We start from the raw sequence: 22,849 nt of genomic DNA, 5'->3' as shown, positions 1-22,849 counted from the left end.
ACAATTAATAACCCACAACTAACGCTCTTTAACAGGGTTAAACACCACGACACAACAGTTTGTGACAAACAATTCGTAACACTAATAATTGTACATTTATAAAATGACACCCACCGCCGAACTGCATGCTGGGTACAGCTAACCCACTATCACAAGAAACTCCGTCGCTACATTAAAAAAAAAACAGGAAGAGACAGGCCCTTCCGGTCTTCTTTTTTCACCTACATTCCCCTGGGTCCTAAGTCCCTCCAGGTTTAGCTTCCTAACACCCTCTATGTACCAACGTACAAACAGCTGCTCACCACCCGCTGGCCCTTTGCAGCGAGTTGGCCAGCGAGAGGTGAACAACGAGCGGAGAACAGCTGTTCTTTTCTTTTTTACTGTGATATGATTTTTCGGCCTTACCGCCCAGCCTTAATTAGGATACAGATAAAAGGTAACTGAAATCTGTATGTGTGAACACCACAGCAGCTCAGTGCTCTCAGGTAGAGGTGGGGCCTGGCTCAGTTAAAAACATGCCGTTACAGGGTGGATTCTGTATGGGAAGCAGAAAATGGGAACAACATCATAGTACATAACCATTTAACCACAAAGCAGGATGCTTTGAACTTTCCACCTCATCAAGATTTGTCCTTTTGCTGTGAAAAGATGGTTTGTAGGAAATGAGCAAACCGCTTCAAATTTCTGGTCCAGCAAACCTAATACAGTTTGGCCTGTATCGAAAAGTTTGAAGCTTCATTCATAACGCTGGCATTCAAATTGTTATTGTTAATTACTTACGGAAACCTTGCTTTAGTGCTGAAGAGGGGATCATTGAGAGGGGACTGTATTACTGCACACCTTTCTGACTCATGATTGGATCTTTCTAAGACAACATTTGATTTACAAATTACAACATAACAAATGTGTAAATGTAAACTTATTATATAGCTGGCAGCATTACAGTCTATTAAGGGCTGGGAGAGGCACCGTCACTACGACACATTCAAGAAAAGAAAAAGAGAGATGGAGGATGAAGAAAGAGAAACCAGAGACGCTCTAGAAGAACCTGTGTCCTCGAGAGGTTTAAAAATCACTCTAAGTAGCCGCTGTTGTTTCCAGTGGTGCTAACATTAGCCATGTCTGTCACCTGAGTGATCATGGTTGTCGGACTCGAGGCCGTCAGTAGCGCCAGTGAAACAGCAAAGTCAAAGGTCAGACATCGAGTGACATGCAGTGTCTTTGCATGAGACACTGCACATGACAGGAAAAGGAAGCGGTGGAGCGACTGTAGCAATCCACCTGTGAAGGACACGGTTCTGCTACCCACAGTCATCTTTTGTCTTGACGGGGTGAAAACACTTTAGCCAAACTGCTATCCCGCCATTATATCAACAACGCCAATGTTCAGACGCCCACTTTTCTACAGCAACAGACCTGTGCTCAGTTTATGGTGCTTATTCAACAAACCTCAAATATTTGCTTTTGAACACACATTCTGATTTCTTCATATATTGTATAATTTGTTTGACCCTATTGTAATTAAATCCTTCAGTTTATACATACAATGTTATTTTTCATCTTCTATTTACTCCTGGCTGTAGAAAAAGCCATCATAAAACTATATAAAACATGGAAAACCTGGAAAAGTCATGGCATTTTTTCCTTGAAAAAAATAAAATCCCAAAGGTTTTGGAAAAGTCATATTCATGTGTTCATGACGTTCATTTACGCTGAGTTTGAAATAATTAATATGCTTTTAAAAGAAAGAAGCTCAAAATATAAGCAGGCATCTATATACATGTTTATTCTTTTAATCAAACTATTGTCTCATTAATTTGTCTCATTTAAGATGTACTGTATGCTTTGATTCTCATTGTTAGTTTAAATACTAAATTTTCTCACTATTTCATGTTTACACCGAGATTTCACTAAATGTTTGGTCATGGAAATTTGGTTTAAAGTCATGGAAAAGTCATGGCAATCCATTGGTCAAAATGTGTCTGAACCCTGATAAAAGACCCAGTCATGCAAACAATACAATTCTGTGATGTATCATGAAACTGAGATTTTGGAAAAACACAGTGATAGGGATTTTTGGTCATACCGACCAAAACTACATAGCATGTAAAGTTCATCATCCACCATTCTCTGGGATAGAACGGGACCTGTACAGGGTGGACCCTTAGGCTAAACGTGTATTGGGATAGGCTCCAGTCTCCCGTGACTCTGAACAGGATGAATTAGGTCAGGGAAATTGGCTAGAGAAATACTTCTTGGTCTTTGGCAGATTTGGGATTGCTCCAACACTAACAACTCCTGGGTGGAGCAAAGGTGGTGCAGCATTTCAGGTTTGTACATTGTTGTTTTTCTGAGCAGAAAACCAGGCGATTCGTGAATGTGGTGGTGACACGCCCTAACAAACAAGATTCTACGTAGACACAGACGCTGCAGGAGTTGTTGGGCAATATTGGACAAATCTATTGGTGTAAACTGTAGTAGTGCCTGATGATGAATGCAAACCCCATTATGAAAATACATGGAGGGACATAGACTCTCCAGAGACAGACATGTTGAAAGACGACAGCAGACGAGGTATTTCACAGGTGGCTGTGATCATCTTGAGCGCTGGCTGGACAAACAGTCAGAAGTTGAAGCAGACAGTGAGGCTTCATTCTTCTGCTGCAGTGTGTTTCTGTGGAGTAACTTACTGGAACAGGACCCTGTTACTCCCGTGCGTCTTGACCAGGCACGAAAGAGGGCAACACACTTGGCTTGCTTAGTAATGTCTTTTTTTTCCAGGTGCACTCTCCCTGAGGGCGCGCGCCTTGTCGTCCGGCAGCTTCAGCTGTCTCGGCCGTGTCCACTCCGCTTCCAGCTCTCCCGTTCCACAGCCGCTACTACTGTTTATATTGGGGAGGGACACAAACACAGATTGCCCCCAGCTGAGGCCAATTACACCTCATGCTCACACCTGTTCCCTGAACCACCCCCTCGTTCCGTTCCCTCTGAGACGAAAGCAAACCCCGCCCCACTGCCACACTTACATAGATACTTCAAATCCTCTAAGGATGTCACTTTTTCTCAGTAAGTAAAGACAAAATTAACCTTAGAGCTCGCCAACACATAAATGACACACAGTGACAGTGAAATAGTTTGGTTGAACGGCAGAGTGCATAAAGGTATGAACTATACATGCTAGCTCGCTAGTTTTGTCATTGGTGTCACTTCAACTCAGCTCAAATCTGGGCCTTATCTCATTGGACAAACAGCCAACAATCACGCAGTATGCATTTGTGCCTTGTATTTTTATTAAACGCCCTCAGTAAATTTTTTCACTACACAGAATACAGAAAATGCATTACTTCTAACAACTTATATGTTCTGAAAATAGATATTTTTGTTAAATAAAGAGGTTCAGATGGCAGTATGAGTTACAGCCCTAATTTGAGACAACTAAGCTAGTCAACTTTTTTCTCTGTGAATGTTTTTAAAATAGTAGGCTATACATCTCTTATTGAAAGTGTTCTGTCAAACCATATCAATACATAGGATGGTAAGCTGGACAGGCTGGAAAGAAAACGATCAGAGGCAGTTAGTAACAGGAGGAAGGCTACCTACTCATCCTCTGTTCCATTTGAGAAGCTAAACTCTGAACACAAACAATGTACATAGGAATTATCCTGAAGGCAGTCGACTTGCAGTCAATTCTTAAAAGACTACATCTTCTCTTTAGTTTTATGACATGTGAGTATTCACACTGTCAGGGTGGTCATAAACCATATTATCAAAGCAATAGACACAACTGGCCATATTCAACTATATGTAAAGAAACGGCTCTCTTCTCTTTCCCTGTGTTGGCCTTTGTCAGCTGGTCCCAGTCCATGTGTCTGGCTGGTTGCTGTGGTTGTATACTCTCCCTAAACAAACCACAGTGTCTTGCTAATCCTGGGCTTCTGCTTTACGTTACAGCCATCAATTTCAGACCTCCGGGCCTCCTAATTCATCGTGCTGTGGGACGCTGTCAAACACTCCACCGCACACATGGTTTCCAGTATTACGCTGTACATTTGTGTGTGTTCAGCAGCATCTGTCAGACATGGCAACACGTGTGGCTGTCAGTGCTGCGAGTGTCACCCTGGCCCTATGTAAGCGTATGTCAAACACTTCCACACATGGTTTTCAGTAGTGTATGAGGGGGATTGTGTTGCTGCTACTGTGCGTGGCTGCTGTCGGACTGTAGGAGTGTGTGTAGCTGTAGGTGTCAGGGATCAACTGACCTGGCTTTTAAAAGTCTGACGCCTGTAGGAATATCAAACTGATCTTCAAAGGAACACTCTGACAAGTTCTTTTCCCACGAAGACAATTGTATAATGTGACTCAGGAGGATCATTGTCAAATCTGACATTGTGCAATGGTGCAGAGTGCAAAAGGTGATGCAATACATGATTAATGTAGCATGTTGCTCTATATACATGCAGATGACTAGTGTTTACTGCGCTTATATTTATATTGGTAGCGATGACATTTAAATATTTAATAAGTCTTTAATCTATGAAATATACTTGTAAATTGCACATTATATGGACATAACTTCGATCATTTTTACGTTATTTACTTGTCATACATTATAGGAACATGACTTTGATAATTTTTTCACGTTATTGACCTATCGACATGGCCTTGATCATTTTTACATTATTGACTTATCACACAATATTTGGACATGATGTTGATCATTTTTACATTTTCTTCTCATGATCGGCATTAACTCAGTGAGTAAAGTATTGTTCCTTTAACCACAAGGTTGGCAGTTTCCTAAATGATACACAGAACGATTCAGCTAAGTATGAATCAAATTTAGAGGTAAAGTTTCAGTTTTTTACTTTTTGTAGGATATAAGGATATTAACTAATTTTAGCTGACCGCTATATATTGCCCGTTGGTTTACATATGTGTTTGTTTACATAACCTCACCAACATTTTAGCCCAGGGTTTCCCAGCCCATTATAACACTTGGGTGCAGAAGCCAAAATGACGAGGCAGTGACTGGTACGGCCAAATTCACATGGGTGCCTTGACCTCAAGGTTTTTGAATGAAAATGGGTTTATGGGTGCGCATACATTTCCTCTTTACATGCAGGCCCACTTTATGCTAATCCCATGCAGCCTGTAAAGAGGCCAAGGCACCCATGTGAATATGGCCGTATACCAGTCATTCCCTCGCCTACATTTTGAGCGTTATTTGGCCTCCTTCACGACAAGCAAACCTGGTTGGTACCAATAGATAGATACACAAAAATCCTAAATCATCCATTCTCTCCTTTTTTGTAGATGTCATTTCTCCAACACACTTCAACCCATACTTCAGGCGGCTGACATTTGATGTGTCTTCCATGGAAAAGAACGCCTCCAACCTGGTAAAGGCTGAACTTCGGATCTTCCGTCTTCAAAACCATGGGGCCCGAGTGTCTGAGCAGCGCATCGAACTCTACCAGGTACACACACCTTCCACTGGTCTGATATAAGGAGCTCCCGGGGATCTCTAACAATGACTCAAGAGATATTTGGGGGATTTGTTCAGGCTAGGAAGGATTTTTGCTTTAATGTCATAACTAAATCAATAGACAACATTTGCTAATTATTGTTTCTACATTTTTGTCAGGGACATATTATGCTTTTGTGATTTTTCCTCATTTATAGACTATTAAGCAACATGAGACATTTCTTTAACATATTGTGGATTGTGGAATCCACAGTTGTGATTATCTGGAGATCCAGACTTAGAGAGGCTGGCTGCGTATTCTGCCACCCGTGTAGCTGAACTGCACCACATCACTTCCAACAGACTGCTGATCTGGCTGCTGAAGGAATTCTGTGTCTCCTTACTAGAAGTCCTCAGAGGGTTTGCTGAAGACCATACTCTATCTGACTAATCGAGAGGGAACTGCACATGCGTTGCCGTTGTGTGTACTTGGCAGCCCCCCTATTATGAATTTATCTTTTTATCAAGTTTGAAGCCTCATTTTAGGCTACACTCTTAGAACCCGGTTGTTTTAATCCATATGTTTTTAACTAGGCATACGATGTTAGATGTTGGGGAACGTTCTACTTAAATGGTCTAGTTAGTACGTGATGAACTAGACCACGGATCACCAACAGGCCGACCGCGGTCCGGACCCGGACGCCGTTGTATCTGGACCCTGGACCTATGACCGATCGATAATTGAGAATTAATAAATGTTTACAGAGCGCTTATATATTTCAACGGGCGCAGTTTTTCCTTTACAGCACTGGTTTAGAGGTCCAGGAAACACAGAAGTGGAAAGAACTGCTGGCTACTTCAATACATATGGGAATCCCCGGAAATGCCAAGTAGAGTGACCCTAAGGTCCTTTTCTCCATATAAAAAAAAAGGTCTCAAACCTATGGACAATAGGTTCCAACTCCTTCACAGTTGATACATGTAACTCCTTCCTGTCATTCTACAAAACCAAATTTGAGAACATTGACAACCAGCTGTCCACTTCCAGCAAATTAAACTCACAGCCCCAGTCTTTCAAAGTGTCCCCCAAGGTTTGGTACTCTGTCCCCTCCTCTTCATCCTCTCCATGCTCCCCCTTGGTAGCATCAAGGTCACCATTTCCACTGCTACGCTGAGGACATCCAAGCTCTACACCATCACCAACTGCCTGGATTCAAACCAATTTTCTTAAACTTAACAAAATCTAAAATCCTCATCATCACTAAACAAATCCACCACAACTTCTCCCTCTGCATCGATGGCACCACTGTTCCTGCTCCACACACATTCATATTATTGGTGTCATTTTTGATCAAACCCTCTTCTTCGAACACCACATAAATCATAATGCAAAAAACGCCTTTTTTAATCTGAAAAACATAGCCCTTTCATGCCCCTCCCTCTCCTCCTCAGCCGCTGAAAGACTCATTCAAAGACTCCACTGGCTCCACATACAGCAAAACATCCAGTTCAAGATTCTCCTCATCACATACAAAGCCCTTCACAACCCTGAACCCTTTTCTGACCTCCTACACACTCCCACCGGCAACCTCGGATCTGTCGGCGCAAACCTCCCCCCCTACTCTGTCCAAGCACCGGACCTGGGGGGGGGTCAGGGCCTTCTCCATTGCTGCCCCCTCCCTCTGAAACTCTCCCTCAACTGGTTTCACCTTTTAAGCCCCGCGGCGCCCATTATCAGACAAGAAAAGAGAAAAACAAGTCAAGTGACATTACCTAAAGGATCTCTGGAACCACAACGTTGATTAACTTAATTTTGTCAGGCCTGGTCTAAAAGGAGGACCCAGATGCAGGAGATAGTCGTACTGGCGCACTTTATTGTGTCCTTTGTTCCAAACAACTTTCTTAATAATCCATCAAACATAAAGCGATCCCGAAGGAGGGGAAAAAAAAACAGAACAAAACTACTCACGAACAAAACTCTTGGGCAAAATTCTAGCTATGGCTGTGGACACGGGCTTTAGTGCATCGACAAGGACAAACACTTTGGCACAGGACAGAGGGACGACGCAGACTATAAGCACATGAGGGTAATGGGGAACAGGTGGAACCACTCAGGGATCAGGGGAGACAATCAGACCAGTGACACATGAGGAAGGGCAAGTGACCTGAAACGAGAGGAGAGTCCGGCTTCAAAATAAAACAGGAAGTTACGAGACAAAAAACCCAAGACAAGACAGCCCTCACCGCGGTGTGACAGTACCCCCCCCCCCCCCCCCCCCTCTCTAGGGCCGACTCCTGACGGCCCAGGCTGGTCCCTATGGAAGTCCGTGATTAGTGTAGGGTCGACCACGTAGCGAGACGGGACCCACTGTCTATCATATCCTACCCAGTCTACTAAATACTGTTTGCCCCGGCCCCGGTTGCAAACCGCCAGCAACTGCTTGACCTTGTACACTGGACCGCCTTCTATCACTTCTGGGGCGGCGGAGGGGCAGCGGCTGTAACCATCGGACTCTCCTTGGCGGGCTTGGCCCGGCTTACGTGGAAAGTGGGGTGAACGCGGAGGGATCGGGGCAGGCAGAGTCGAACTGCTGCAGGGCCAATGAGCTTGGTGATGGGGAACGGACCCACGAACCGCGGCGCCAGCTTCTTGGACGGGACTTTAAGGTGAAGATCCCTGGCGGAGAGCCACACTCTGTCCCGGCTGGTAGGCGGGAGCGGGTCGTCTCTTGCGGTTCGCAGTTTTCTTGACTCGGTCCCCTTGGCGAACCAATACCTGCGTGGCGGCTGCCCAGATGCGGTGGCAGCGGCGAACCATGGCATGGGCGGAGGGTACAGACACCTCTGGCTCGTTGTCTGCGAAAACAGGGGGCTGGTAACCAAACACACACTTTAACGGCGACATACCTGTGGCCGAGGTGGGCAGTAGGCATACTCGACCCAGACCAGGTGTTTGCTCCATGTCGAGGGATTCTGATACACCGGAGGCCCGTTTCCAGTTGCTGGTTGAGACGTTCGGTCTGGCCGTTGGCCTCTGGGTGATAACCCGAGGTCAGGCTGGCCTTAGCTCCGATGAGCCGGCAGAACTCCCTCCAGAACCGGGAGACGAACTGGGGACCCCGGTCCGAGACAATGTCTTTGGGAAATCCGTGAACCTTAAAAATATTGATCATCATGATCTCCGCCGTTTCTTTGGCGGAGGGCAGTTTTGGCAGAGCGATGAATCTAGCCAGTGACAGACAGTGGTGTTACCTTGAGAGGCCGGAAGCCCCGTGACGAAATCCACTGAGATGTCGGACCAGGGTCTGGAGGGGATGGGAAGTGGCTGCAAGAGTCCCATGCGTGACCCGGTGGACGTCTTGTTTCGAGCACAGACCGAACATGCCTCTACGTACTCCCGGACCTCCGGCTCCATGGAGGGCCACCAGAACCTCCGGGCGATAGCGAACATCGTTCTTCGAACTCCCGGATGGCAGGAAAGCAGTGAGGTGTGGGCCCAGTGGATCACATGTGGGCGCAAATCAACCGGGACAAACAAGCGGTTCTCTGGGCACCCACTAGGTGACAGAGTCTCACCATTAGCCTGCTTAACCTCATTTTCTATCTGCCAAGTCAGTGCTCCAACCACACAGGTACGTGGGAGGATCGTTTCTGGGTCCTTGGCAACGGGCTCGGGGTCGAACAGACGAGACAAGGCGTCTGGCTTGACGTTTCGGGACCCCGGCCTGTATGAAAGAGAAAAGGAGAATTGGTTAAAAAAACAGCGCCCACCTGGCTTGGCGAGAATTGAGTCTTTTGGCTTTCTTGATATTCTAGATTCTTATGATCAGTCCAGACAATGAACGGATGGTCAGCCCCCTCGACCAGTGCCTCCACTCCTCCAGCGCGAGTTTGACCGCCAGCAACTCGCGGTTACCAACGTCGTAGTTCCGCTCCGCCTTGGATAGCCGCCGTGACAGTGACCCACTCTGACCGCTGGGAGAGGATGGCCCTGACTCCTTCGTTGGAGGCGTCCACCTCTACCACGAACTGTCGTCGAGGGTCTGGCAGGGTGAGGATGGGAGCCGAGGTGAAGCGGTGCGTGAGGATTTGAAAGGCAGTATCAGCTTCTGGAGGCCAGTGGAACTGCACCAGTGTGGAGGTGAGAGCATGGAGAGGAGCAGCTATTGCGCTAAAGCCTTTGATAAACCGCCTGTAAAAGTTAGCAAACCCAAGGAACTGCTGCACCTTTTTGCGGCTATCAGGTGTAGGCCAATCGACCACAGTGCTAATTTTAGCCGGGTCCATCTGCACTCTTCCAGGGGCTACGATGAAGCACAGGAAGGAGACAGTGTCGGCATGGAATTCATTCTTTTCTGCTTTGACAGAGTTTATTCTCTAACAGTCGTTTCAATACCTGAGTCACATGGTCCTGGTGTGTATGCAGGTCAGGGGAGTAGATAAGAATGTCATCCAGATAGACATACACAAAATGGTCAAGAAAGCCTCTTAGCACATCATCAATCATGGCCTGGAACACGGCAGGAGCATTTGTGAGGCCAAAAGGCATGACTTTGTACTCATAATGCCCACTAGGTGTATTAAACCCGGTCTTCCATTCGTCACCCTCCCTTATCCGCACCAAGTGATAGGCATTGCGAAGGTCCAACTTGGTGAAGATCTTGGCCTGTTGGAGCTGGTCAAACACAGATGACATAAGGGGGAGGGGGTAGCGGTTCTTTATAGTTATGTCATTGAGTGGGCTGTAGTCAATGCAAGGTCTGAGGGAGCCATCCTTCTTGCCTACAAAGAAGAACCCGGCTCCAGCCGGCGATGACGAGGGGCGAATCAGCCCTGCTTTCAGGGAGGTTTCAATGTATTCCCGCATGGCCTCCCTCTCTGGCCCAGAAACCGCGTACAGGCGGCCTTTGGGGATGGTTGAACCTGGAATCAGCTCAATGGCACAGTCATAGGGTCATAGCGGGGAGGCACGGAGCTCAGGTCCGGGTACTTGGGATCTGCAGCAGGATTAACAGAGATCAAATTAATGCCTGTGACCTCATGCTCCCGCCCCGAGCGGATCAGACAGTCGCTCACAGTCCCCTCCCCAGCCCAGGATCTCTCCTGTTCTTCAATCTATATGGGGATTGTGACGTGATAACCATGGCTGTCCCAAAATTAGAGTCTGTGAAGGTGACTTGAATACGTAGAAGCGAATGTTCTCCTGGTGATTGTTAATGCACAGTTTGAGCGGTGCTGTGATATGTGTTATTGTAAAAAGTTCCTGTCCATTAAGGGCTTTAGCTCTGATGGGCTTAGCTAAAAGTTCGGTGTTCAGGCCCAGCTGTCCTGCTAGTTCCCAGCCCATCAAGCTTTCATCAGCCCCCGAGTCTATGAGCGCCTTGAGTTCCGTGGTGGTGTGGTGCATTACCTGGACCGTCGTGAGAGTACGAGAGGTGATGCCTGAAGTGTTGAATTCACTCACCACCATGGCCCTTTTGGCAGGACAGTTGGCGACAAGATGACCGGGTTCACCGCAGTAAAAGCAGCGACCCTCCTGTAGACGTCTCTGTCGCTCCTCGGGTGTTAGTCGGGCTCTCCCTAGCTGCATGGGCTCCCCCTCTCCCTCTGGAGGGGGACCATGACTCTGCTCTGGGGGTGATTGACGGGCGGTCGTCCAGGCTGGCGCTTGCGTGCGTAGGGGTCTCTCCATCGTTGTGGGTCCCGTGGAGCGTTGGCGCCTGAGCTGGCGGGTTCGGTTGTCCGTCCGGACTGCGAGTGCGATGAGTGAGTCGAGATCTGTGGGGAGGTCCAAAGGAACCAGAAGGTCTTGGATAGGGGCTGCCAGCCCCTTCAGGAACACATCGTACAAGGCCGTAGTATTCCAGCCACTTTCCGCTGAGAACGAGCGGAAACGGATGGCGTAGTCACATACGGAGTCGCCGCCCTGTTTCAACCCGCTCAGCTCCTGAGCCTTTTCCCGGTCGGTCGTTACCGGGTCGAAGGTCTTCTGCAGCGCCTCTTCAAACTCTGCGAGGGATCTGCAAGCTGGCGAACCCCGGGCTCACTCTGCCGAGGCCCATGCTTTGGCTCTTCCGGCAAGGTGGAAAATCATAAAAGCAATCTTGGATCGGTCAGTGGGAAATGCATGGAGGTTTAGTTCATAGTGTATGGAACAGTCTATAAGGAAGGTCTTACATAAACCTAGTTCTCCGGAGAATTGCGCTGGTGGGGCTAACTTACATCCTGCCCCGGCAGCCGGCACGGTCAGGGCAGGCCTCACGGGTGTCTCAACCACTACTTCTGGAGGCTCCCGGGCTGTAGCTGTCTGCAGCAGATGATCGTGCAGGCTCTGAAGTCGTGAGGAGAGAAGGCCCATCTGGGACGCCATGGCGGTCTGGAACTCCTCCTGACGGGAGAGCCGGGCTTCTTGGGATCGCAGGGCTGCCATGAGTTGGTCTATCCCTGCTGGGTCCATACTGGCCAAAGTGTAATGTCAGGCCTGGTCTAAAAGGAGGACCCAGATGCAGGAGATAGTCGTACTGGCGCACTTTATTGTGTCCTTTGTTCCAAACAACTTCCTTAATAATCCATCAAACATAAAGCGATCCCGAAGGAGGGGAAAAAAAAACAGAACAAAACTACTCACGAACAAAACTCTTGGGCAAAATTCTAGCTATAGCTGTGGACACGGGCTTTAGTGCATCGACAAGGACAAACACTTTGGCACAGGACAGAGGGAAGACGCAGACTATAAGCACATGAGGGTAATGGGGAACAGGTGGAACCACTCAGGGATCAAGGGAGACAATCAGACCAGTGACACATGAGGAAGGGCAAGTGACCTGAAACGAGAGGAGAGTCAGGCTTCAAAATAAAACAGGAAGTTACGAGACAAAAACCCAAGACAAGACAGCCCTCACCGCGGTGTGACAAATTTAAATTGCTCGACATTTTCGACCACGCAGGCTTCCGTGGTCGGGGGAGGTTTCTTAGAACACGTCTTAAGTGGAAATTTATGCACAGTTAGATACCCAGCATGCACCAAACCGACCATGTTTAGGCATAAAGGTTAAACTTTTAGATTTTTAAACTGAACGACAGTTTTTTGACTAAAACAGGCCAAGGCTTTGTTTTATTGTGATTTTTCTTTAGGTCATTATCTTTACAAAGAGGGGTCTTACAACTCTGGAGGTTGTTGTTTAGGCTTTGAAGAATGCATCTGGAAAAACTCGGGGGCGGCCCGAGAAGGCCTTTTTGGGGAATCTTGATCAAACTATGCTCAGATCATGCTAGATGTTTATAGTTGTGATCAAAATATGGTATGTAATATACATTTTATTCAAAATAAAATCCATATAAATTAGCACAAGTATTAGAACTCATTTGGGTCTTTAAAGGACAATGAGGGTTACAAAGTGAGCCATCCAAATGGGTCAAACTGTACAATAATCCAGAGCTCTTTTCTCTATATAGCGTGTATCTGAGCTTTAGTGTCTCCTCTGTCAGGTTTCCCACACCAGTCTTAACAGGAGATCTCAATAAAAGCAGCGGGGATTGTGTTTTACACATTAAGCAGAGATGAGCCAACATAAACACATGGTTCTGAAGGACAGAATAACAGAGGTCTGTCCAGCATCTGGTTACACTCTCGCTGCTCGTCCCAGACCTGGCCAATCAATCAGAGAGAAAAGAGCAGGCTGCACGACCTCAACCAACTGTCCTTCAAAGCTACTGTGGTGTGGCTGCTTGTGTGTCTTCTATGTGTATGATGTTAGGACGGCTGTGGATGCATTTGCTAAACAATAGACTATTATCCAGACTTCACTCAGCGGACGATATTTGGATGTGAAACATTGCAGTAGCATTAAGTTGATCAAAAGAAAGCCTTCCATCATCATTTACTTCCATTCGGACTGTGACACATATAATATTAAGTATGAAAAATACTCAATATATAAAATAGCAGAACGTATTCAATTTAAGAAAATTCAATAATAAAGAGGCTTATACTTTGCAAAAATGCAAAGTATATACATGGTATATAAAGTGTATATAAAGTATATACAGTGAAATAGAATAGAAGTATGTACAGTGACTAACTAAACAACAAAAGCGGTGCTAGGGTTATAGATGATTCAATTGACATCTCCATTTAATTGGATATGTGTGTCTACTACTGCCTGTATCCAAACCGTAGGCCTGTACTTCAGGGTTAACTCTGGATTTTCAGACAACCTACGACGGAGGTTCACTTCTTCCCAGAATATATCGCTTACGCTGAACACCTTGTCCTAACAACAGTCCCAACATGTGTCTTTTAACCATGACGATGAACCTAAACAGGTTTAAGTAGTTAAGTTGCCTAACCCTAATCAAACCCTACCCACAGAAAACACTCTACATGGCTAGTTTTGAAAAGCAATTATAGACATGTTGTTGTCACGGTGGATATGCAGAGGGGCATCTGGTTACTTCTATCTATCCACTGAGATTATTACAATCATCTTGTCCACCTGACTGTGTGGCAGTGAAGCAGTTGTGTACTCTCTCTTGCGTTGGTTTTATGATTCAGGCTCACTTGATCACTTTTTGGCTCCAACCAGCCACTATTCATGAACAGCGTACAGCTGACTGGTCACAGAGACAACGTACTGCAGAGTGGGTTTATGTAAACAAAAGAACATTTTAGCTCGATGTACCTGATAATATAACAGAATCACATTTGGGTTCTCACAGCCCGACTCGGGGCAACAAGTCCGGGAACTGCCAAAGCAAAGAAACAACCAATTTTAGCTAGTTACTCAACGGAGATTTTGTATTAAGCTAGCAAGTTACAGACAATGTGGTGAACTCAACAAATTACCACAAGTTAATACTTTAAAGCATTTCTTACGGAAATGAGAAATTATCTTCAACGCATAACCTGCAGGAAACACAATTCCGAACCAAATGCGGGGCGCACCGCTCAAGTCTGCAGGGGTCCAGCAGAGGGCGCTCACGCCACACACAACACGCTAATCCCATCGGGAAACTAATGATTATACATTGTAGATGATATTGACAAAAATAAAAGAGGAAATAATATACAAATGATATGGATTAGTAATAATGCTCAACTGCTCAAACAAATCAATATTTCTTTTAAAGATTTTGTGATAAATTGTCTAAAATATAATTCCTGCTTCACAACTTTGACCTTTTCATTCATCTGTTTCGTTCACAGATTTTAGGACACAAGGACTTGACATCCCCAACACAGCGATACATAGACAGCAAAGTGGTACGAACACAAACCGAGGGAGAGTGGCTGTCCTTTGACGTGACGGAGGCAGTGAGTGAATGGCTAAACCACAGAGGTGAGTGCATAGTCCTCTCATCGCTGCAGCACCTTCCTCATCATTTATGCTACATTGTTGCATCCCCTTGTTGTGACTTTTGTTTCTCCACAGACAGAAACAGTGGATTCAAGATCAGCCTTCATTGCCCGTGCTGCACGTTCGTACCATCAAATAACTACATTATCCCCAACAAGAGTGAGGAGCTGGAGGCACGGTTTGCAGGTTATTTGATTCAGAAAATTATTATGGCATGTTCAGGATAATGCTGGTGTTATTCTGTATTGTATTAATGTGGCGACTGTGGCTCAGAGGTTAGCATGCCCATCTTTCAATCAGAGGATTGGTGGTTCCTAGTCCTTGTCGAAGCATCCTTGAGCAATACACTTAAGCCCGATTTGCTGTGTCTACGGTGTATAGAGCAAAATTGTAAGTCGCTTTGGATAGCTAAATGTAACGTCAACAATCATTATACCTGTAATGATGCCGCTAACATTACATTTCTATAATCTGGCTTCAGTTCCCCACCTCACCATTCGCGTCTCCAATTTGTTTCTAGGCACGGGTCAAAGTTTACATACGGGTGCGCACATACTTGACATTCTGTCAAGTTTGTTTTTATAGATCACAACCTTGGTGGAAAGTGGCGTACGACTCTTTCAGGCCCTGTTTTGTGCGTTTTAAATGGTTATAAATGAGCCCCCTGGTCATTACATACTTTTAAGGTTTCTTCTGACCACTATGTGTGAATTCGTTTTCCTCTGTTTTGCATTTCTAATACAAACAATCCAGCCACGGTCACTAGCATCGAGGTCAAGAACACCACTGGAGAGAGAGGGTCTGTTTGATAATATTCAATAAATACAGCTGGATTTAGAGGGATTGTTCAGATTGGGGTGAGAAGTTAGATGTGTAAAGTAAGAATTGTAATAACTAGAAAATTTCGCAAGAAATTTTGAAAGTGTGGCTACTACTGCCGTAAGACGTTGCAATATATATATATACATTACCGGTAGTGAGATGTGTTATTGAGGTTATTGAGGTGTACATTATATATATATATGCCAACATTAGCTGTGAGGGCTTGACAGTGTAAATATGAATGGGACAGCACTTTGCTGCAACATATCACATGATTACATCAACAAATATTGTGTACAATTGTGTATTTATTTTCTATTTAAAACAATAATCCTCATTTGCGCTTTATGTTAAGATAGTTAATTCATGGACAGACAGGTAGACAGACAGGAGGCATAATGCCTTTGACTGAATATCTCCAAGTCATATGTGTGTGCAGATTTTCTACCAAACCATCTGTTAAACCCCAGATTTCGAGGTAGAAACAAGCTCAAATCTCTAATATAGTACATTAAGCAGAGAGGAAACAAGCAGCCGATCGCATTGACATGCTTGAATATTGTTATGGACTTAATAATGTGAACGTGAGCGTCAGTGGAGCTGTTAGTCCTGATTCAAAGTGACACACACCCGCGCGCGCACATGACACAGTCAGTTAGCTTTGTCTAACACAAAGCTAACTTTGTGTTAGCTAACTTCATGCTAGCAATCAAATTCACTTCTCTGTCTCTCCACTATGTTCACGAGACCGTAATTACACACGCGCACTTAGACACACACACACACACACACACAGTCAGCCATTTCGTGTAACATAAGTTAACTTCCTGCTGGCATTAAATTCACTTTTCTCTCCCTAGCGACGCCCGGCGAAAAATTCGCTTTTTTCGCAACCTAACGCGGCTGTGCACACTGCTGCTCTGCTCTCTGTCTGCCTGCATGCAGAGCGGGGCTGGAGGGGGCGGGGCTAGAGGGGGCGGGGCTCGAGGGGGCGGGGCTTGCAGCGCTCACACACACAGTGCGCGCACACAGAGATCGCTGCAGACACGAGCACGAGCTTTTGAACGCCGTCCTCGGCTTGATGGAACAAATCTCTCCAGTTGATATTAATGGTGACGTGTAGTCCATAAAGCAGCAGTTTTAGGATCCAACAGAGTCTGAGTTCTGTTGCACACGGTCCCATCAGGCCATGATGCTGGTGTCTGTTCTTTTTTTAAATATATATTTTTATAGTTTGAAGTTAAAAGGTTTGAAGCTGTAGTTTGAAGTGTGTTTTGTATGTACTTATTTATTTATATCTATAGTATACTTTAAACAGTTAATAATATTGTTCAATTTGAAGAAAAAAAATTGCCTTGGCAATAAAAAAGTATCGTTTCAGGCACCGTTTAGCACCGGTATCGTTTTAAAAGTATCGGTTTAGCACCGGTATCGTTTTAAAAGTATCGGTTTAGCACCGGTATCGGAAAAAACCCAAACGATACCATCCCTAGTGATGAGACACTGAGGCGTCTGTTAGTAAAAACGGATCCGTCCTCCGTTTGCGGTGCTCTAGTGAGGAGGACGCTCAGTGTAAACGTAGCAAAAGATATGCGTTTAAAATGTAAACCTCACTGAAGAGGACAGGTATAACCTGCTACCTGCAGTTACAGGACTAACACTCTACCACATGAGCCACAAATATAGATAGTACTGAAGGTCTGCATAGTTGTGTTTTTAATTTACCTTAATATAGCCGACACATGACTATTTTTTGTTTGATAGTTATAAACAGGTAAAATAGCAATACAATGTAAAAAATGTCTTTATTCTTGTTCTATAATTTCATAAATACAACAAATTATAGTTTTTTGTATATATAATATGACTATATTTAAAACTTCAGAAACTGTGATATCAAATCATTTTTGCGGCTCCAGACAATTTTTTTTTGGTGGAAAAAGGTCAAAATGGCTCTTTGGATACGAAAGGTTGCCGACCCCTGCTCTAGAAGTAGTCTGCGAGGTCTATCTGTCTGAGAGGTCGGATTTGAACAAGGTGAGGGCAGTGCCTTAGCTACCAACAGAGGATTCAATTCAATTCAGTTTATTTTATATAGCCCAAAATCACAAATACAAATTCTCCTCGGAGGGCTTTACAATCTGTACACATGACATCCCTGTCCCAGGACCTCACATCAGATCAGGAAAAACTCCCCAAATAAAGATAGTAAAAACCCTTTCACAGAGAAAAAAGGGAAGAAACCTGAGGGAGAGCAACAGAGGAGGATCCCTCTCCCCGGATGGACAGAAGCAATAGATGTCATGTGACCAGAATAAATAACGTAACAGAGTTACAGCACATTACATGAATATGACAGAAATGATTCATATAATGAGTAGTAGGCATGGTCCATGATCCAGATAGCCACGACCCATTAAGCAGAAGGAGGTAGAGAGGAGGGACATCAGCAGGGCCGCCATGGTCGGAGGTAGGAGGCAGGAGGCAGGAGGTAGGAGACAGGAGACAGGAGGCAGGAGACAGGAGGCAGGAGACAGGAGGCAGGCTCCAGACAGCCACGATCCATGGAAACTTGAGGCGAGAAAGCACAGAGGCTCCCGGGAAGAAGTAGAGTTAGTAATGTGCTTTGAAGAGACATGAATTCATCCAGAAGGAGAGAGAGGAAAGGAGAAGAGGAGGAGCTCAGTGTATCCAGGCGGGGGAGAAGGATGGAGTGGTTGATGTTTTTGAATGCTGCAGGGAGGTCTAGTAGGATGTGTATGTTAAGAGGCCCGCATCCGAGGTGAGGATCATTCATGACTTTTAAGAGAGCCGGTTTGAGGCTAGGTTGTGTTCTGAAACCAAAAACAGTTCACAGAGGTCATTGAGAGTATTTGTCAACTAGGTTAGAGGTGGTGTGATTGTCTGGGGGAGTAAAAGTAGCCGTTATCTCAGAGAAAGAAACAGTCAGAGCAGTAGGAGAAATATACTTGGGATTTTGGAAGGTGATTGTGTGCTGTTGTTTAGGTAGAGGGCTGGGAATATGAAAGTCTAGGATTATGGAGAGGTGATCAGAGATAGATAGGTCGCCAGTAGAGCCGACAAGGTCCAGGATGTGTCTCTGACTGTGGCTGGAGAATGTAACACACTGGGTGATGTTAAAACAATTGAGAAGGTCCAGAAATTCTATGGCTGCATTGGAGGTGAGTTGTCTATGTGAATGTTGAAATCACCTAGGAGGAGGACAAATGGTGACGTTTTGTTGCGAGTAGTTCAGATAGTTCAGAGAGGACAGCCGTGGATGGCAGGTAGCATAAGTTTGGGACCAGAGAATATAAAGGCCAGATATTCAAAATAGGATGGAGTTACTATTGAGATTTGACTGCTTTTGATGTCTTTATGGTGTATAACAAAAAATCCACCCCCACGGCCCTCAGAGCAAGGTCAAGTTTCTGTCACACAAAGAAGATCAGCCATATTGTCCACGATGAAGTCATGTATGAGGAGACTTGTATTTTTAAGTGATTGGCTGATGAATGTAGAATTAAATCAAAGTTACAGAACTTCTGTGGCCGTAGCGAACCCCCATGGCCCCATGGCTTTTGAGTTCTGCATGGCATTACATTCTGGTCTCGTCATAGTAGTAAGACTATTCCTCAGCAAGAGGAGAAACCTTTTCTTCCCTCATTCCTCCGCTCAGGCAGCTACGACTGCACTGAGGAAACCTTGCAGCTCTCAACCAAGCCTTTCTTGCACATCTCCAGCCTCAAAAAAGCCATTTCCTCACCGTCGCCTCTCATCGCAGCAGGCCACCTCGGAGCTCCATGCTTCACATGTATTCCACTTCAGGACACTCAACAGACACCATGCCAGATTTAATTTCACCTGCATTGCTCAAGATTACTGTATAAAATGCAAGCAACGTCAGAAACCTCATCGCATCTGTGGAGGAGGGTCTCAACTGGTTTGAGCTGAAATGACAACTGACAGCAGTAGAGAGGAGAACATGTTGTAAAGTTCGACAGCAACGATATGATTGGTTTAAGGAAACTGTGCAGCATCTGGTTGGTTGATTTAAAGTGAACGCCCACAATCAGCTGATCAGTAATAAATAGAGACTGAGAGATTATGATTGAAAAGTAGATTAAATAGTTTTCCTGATTGAACTACCGCTTAAATTTCATAAAACTGTTTTTTTTTCATTGGATTTAGATTATTGCAGACACAGTTTGAGAAATATATAAATTTTGTTCAGCAAGATAATCTCAAATGGACACTAAAAAAAGAAAGAACAGTTAGGCTTGAAACAAACTACACCACGGTAACATAGTAAGTATATAAAACAAAGCTGTAAAGGCAGATGAGTCCACTCAGCCCTCACTCGTCTAGAAAACAACAACACCTACATCAGAATTTTGTTTGGTGATATCAGTGCAGCCCTTAACACAATGTCCCCCATAAAACTGATTGGTCAACACAGCACTCTGGTCTTGAGAAGCTCACTATGCCACTGGTTGTTAGACTTCCTCACAAACAGACCCCAGGCAGTTTGGATTGGCAGCCAAACCTCCTCCAGTGTGTGCTGAACGCCGGCCCCTTCCTGCTCACTGTTCGCCTACAACTGCTGCCCCGAGCATTAAGAGAACTCTGTTGTGAAGTTTGCAGATGACCCTACCGTCAACAGCCGGATTACAAACAGCAATACGACTTCATGTAGAGAGGAAATCAACAATCTTGCAGAGTGGTGCTCAGAAAACATCCTGCTGCTCAACATCCGTGAAACCAATCACTTGTCAGTTCTTATTAAATAATTATTTTATACACAAAAGAGGAACGAAAAACCGAGCCGATAGTTGATTTTAGAAAAAAGGAGGCAAAGACACACACCCCTGTCGATGGAGCTGAGGTGAAACAAGTTAGCAACTTTAAGTCTCTGGGAATCAACATCACAAACAACCTGACATCACACATCTCACACATCAACGACTGTATTTATGAAGGAAACTTAAGAAGGTGCCATGGTCTTGTCACATTTTTAAGGAGCAATAGAAAGCATCCTAACTGGAAACATTACAAGCTGGAGGGCTCTACAGCAGGGGATTCAAACCGGCCAAAACATCATTGGCACCCATCTACATAGCATCAGTGATATTTAGTGATAAAAAGAGCCTGCGAAGAGCTATGGGGATATTAAAAGACCAAACCCAGCCACATCCTGTTCACCTTGACTGTGAGACTCCTCAATTCATCCTCACCCTCCACATGTCATTGTTTTTATTTGATTTCCTATGTAGCAAATTGGGACTACAATCTAAATGTAGTTGTGCAACCCTGTGGTACAATGACAAATACAAACCCTGTAACCTGATGATGTTTGTAGTCTCATGAAGCCACTTGTTAGCAACCACTTAAACGCTTGTAAATTCACCAGAGGGATATTTACTGACGTATTTTATATTGTAGAACAAAAAGTTAACCACAAACCTTATTTCAAACATCGAACCAAAAACACATTGACTTCCAGAAGAGGGAACCGCAAGAGTAGGAATGCGCAACCATTTCTTGGTTTTAGGATTTTAAGTAACAAACTATTTTTGAATAGTTTCACATATTGACTTAGTACTTGCAAACAGTAAAATGCAGCTTTTTATGTAATTCTATGTTTCCAGGTATTGATGACAGCTTCATCCACGGCGTTGACCTGAAGGTGTTTAAGAAGCGGCGGCACAGCACTCGCGCTCCACACCTCCTCCTCATGCTGCTGCCTTCATACCGGCTGGAGTCCCAATCCCAGCCCCATCCTCAGTCCCAGCACATGAGCCATCGATCCAAGAGAGCGCTGGACGCCGCCTACTGCTCCAGGTACTGACCTGGAATTTACACTTGTAACATCAGGAGAGATCCTCCATGTTGATCTGAAGTCTGCTTCAGGTGTCAGGGATCCATGCTGAAAATCATCTAAGTATTCTTAGCTGTCAGTAGATGTTTTTATTTTGTGATGAGCAGCCGAATACTTCCATGTCACATCATTTGCATTTAAGCTCTACGGACAGCAAAGTCCAGCCACGGTAATGATGAGCTTTACTTCATGGCAACAGTTCAAATTTAATTGATAGTGGTATTTGCATTGAATTGACGTCAATTGTCTTGACAGAACAAATAGTCAACAAATGAAGGCTACAAGTGAACAAAGTGCTGGACAACAACAACAATGGAGAATAAATGAATACTGGTAATTTAATAATAAGATGTCCTCTCTCGCTACGAGCTTCAGCCTTTCCTGCTTTGGTGGACTCTTCAGGTGTCTAATCCTGGAGCCGTCCTCAGTCTATAAGAACTGTATGCACCGAAGTCTGAGACAGGAGCTGAAACTCCACTTCCTGCTACACTACAATTCACCTCTCCCCTGCGTCTTTTTGTAGAAACGTTCAGGACAACTGCTGCTTACGGTCACTCTACATAGATTTTAAGAAGGACCTGGGCTGGAGGTGGATCCACGAGCCAAAGGGCTACGAGGCCAACTTCTGTGCCGGAGCCTGTCCTTATCTGTGGAGCGCAGACACCCAGCATTCCAAGGTACCGTATGAGGGACAGGGTCATATTTTCTTAAAGTCCTAATTTCTTTATGGAATGTCTGTAACGCTTGTGTTGCAGGTGTTAGGCCTTTACAACACCATCAACCCTGAGGCCTCGGCATCGCCCTGCTGCGTCTCCCAAGACCTGGAGCCCCTCACCATCCTCTACTACATCGGCAAGACCCCCAAAATAGAGCAGCTCTCCAACATGAAGGTCAAGTCCTGCAAGTGCAGCTAGACTCCCTTACAAGCCAGCACAAACACACTCTCCCTCTCTTCCTCCTTCACACACACACACACACACACACACACACACACACACACACACACACACACACTCATAGTGGATTTGTGCATACATACAGTAAAGACACAACTGTACTTTGTTGTACATGCACTGGTATACTCACAGCAGTGTGTGTACAGAGCAATTCAATGCATACACAACATACAGGGACAGTGTGGTCATACCAGGAACTTGACTTTGATACCAATGCTGTGTACCATAAGTACGGTGTTGCAGTATTTGGTGAGTTGACACGGGTTCTCACTGCCTCATTGGTGTGCAGAGATTTGCATGATGTGGTTGGTGTGTAATGTCTGGCTTTCCAAGCATCCGGAGTTATTCAATGTCAACATGCAGCCTTTTATAC

General features: G+C 45.1%; 1 protein-coding gene across 1 annotated transcript in view; it reads left to right on the top strand.

Annotated features, from left to right (window-relative positions):
• tgfb2 (transforming growth factor, beta 2) overlaps positions 1-22,434 on the top strand; it is a gene marked incomplete at both ends in the record, with an annotated part of 59,611 nt that extends 37,177 nt beyond the window's left edge. The window contains 6 exons of the mRNA XM_079227617.1: positions 5,314-5,477; positions 14,670-14,802; positions 14,896-15,006; positions 21,291-21,483; positions 22,044-22,197; positions 22,276-22,434. Coding sequence (XP_079083743.1) covers positions 5,314-5,477; positions 14,670-14,802; positions 14,896-15,006; positions 21,291-21,483; positions 22,044-22,197; positions 22,276-22,434 — 914 coding nt within the window. The remainder of the gene's footprint in view (positions 1-5,313; positions 5,478-14,669; positions 14,803-14,895; positions 15,007-21,290; positions 21,484-22,043; positions 22,198-22,275) is intronic.
• Positions 22,435-22,849: the final 415 nt, after the last annotated feature.

Source organism: Taurulus bubalis, assembly GCF_910589615.1.
Source record: "Taurulus bubalis genome assembly, chromosome: 12".
NCBI classification, from domain to species: Eukaryota; Metazoa; Chordata; class Actinopteri; order Perciformes; family Cottidae; genus Taurulus; species Taurulus bubalis.
Note: the sequence above shows the minus strand (reverse complement) of the source record. Positions and strands in the feature narration are given on the sequence as shown.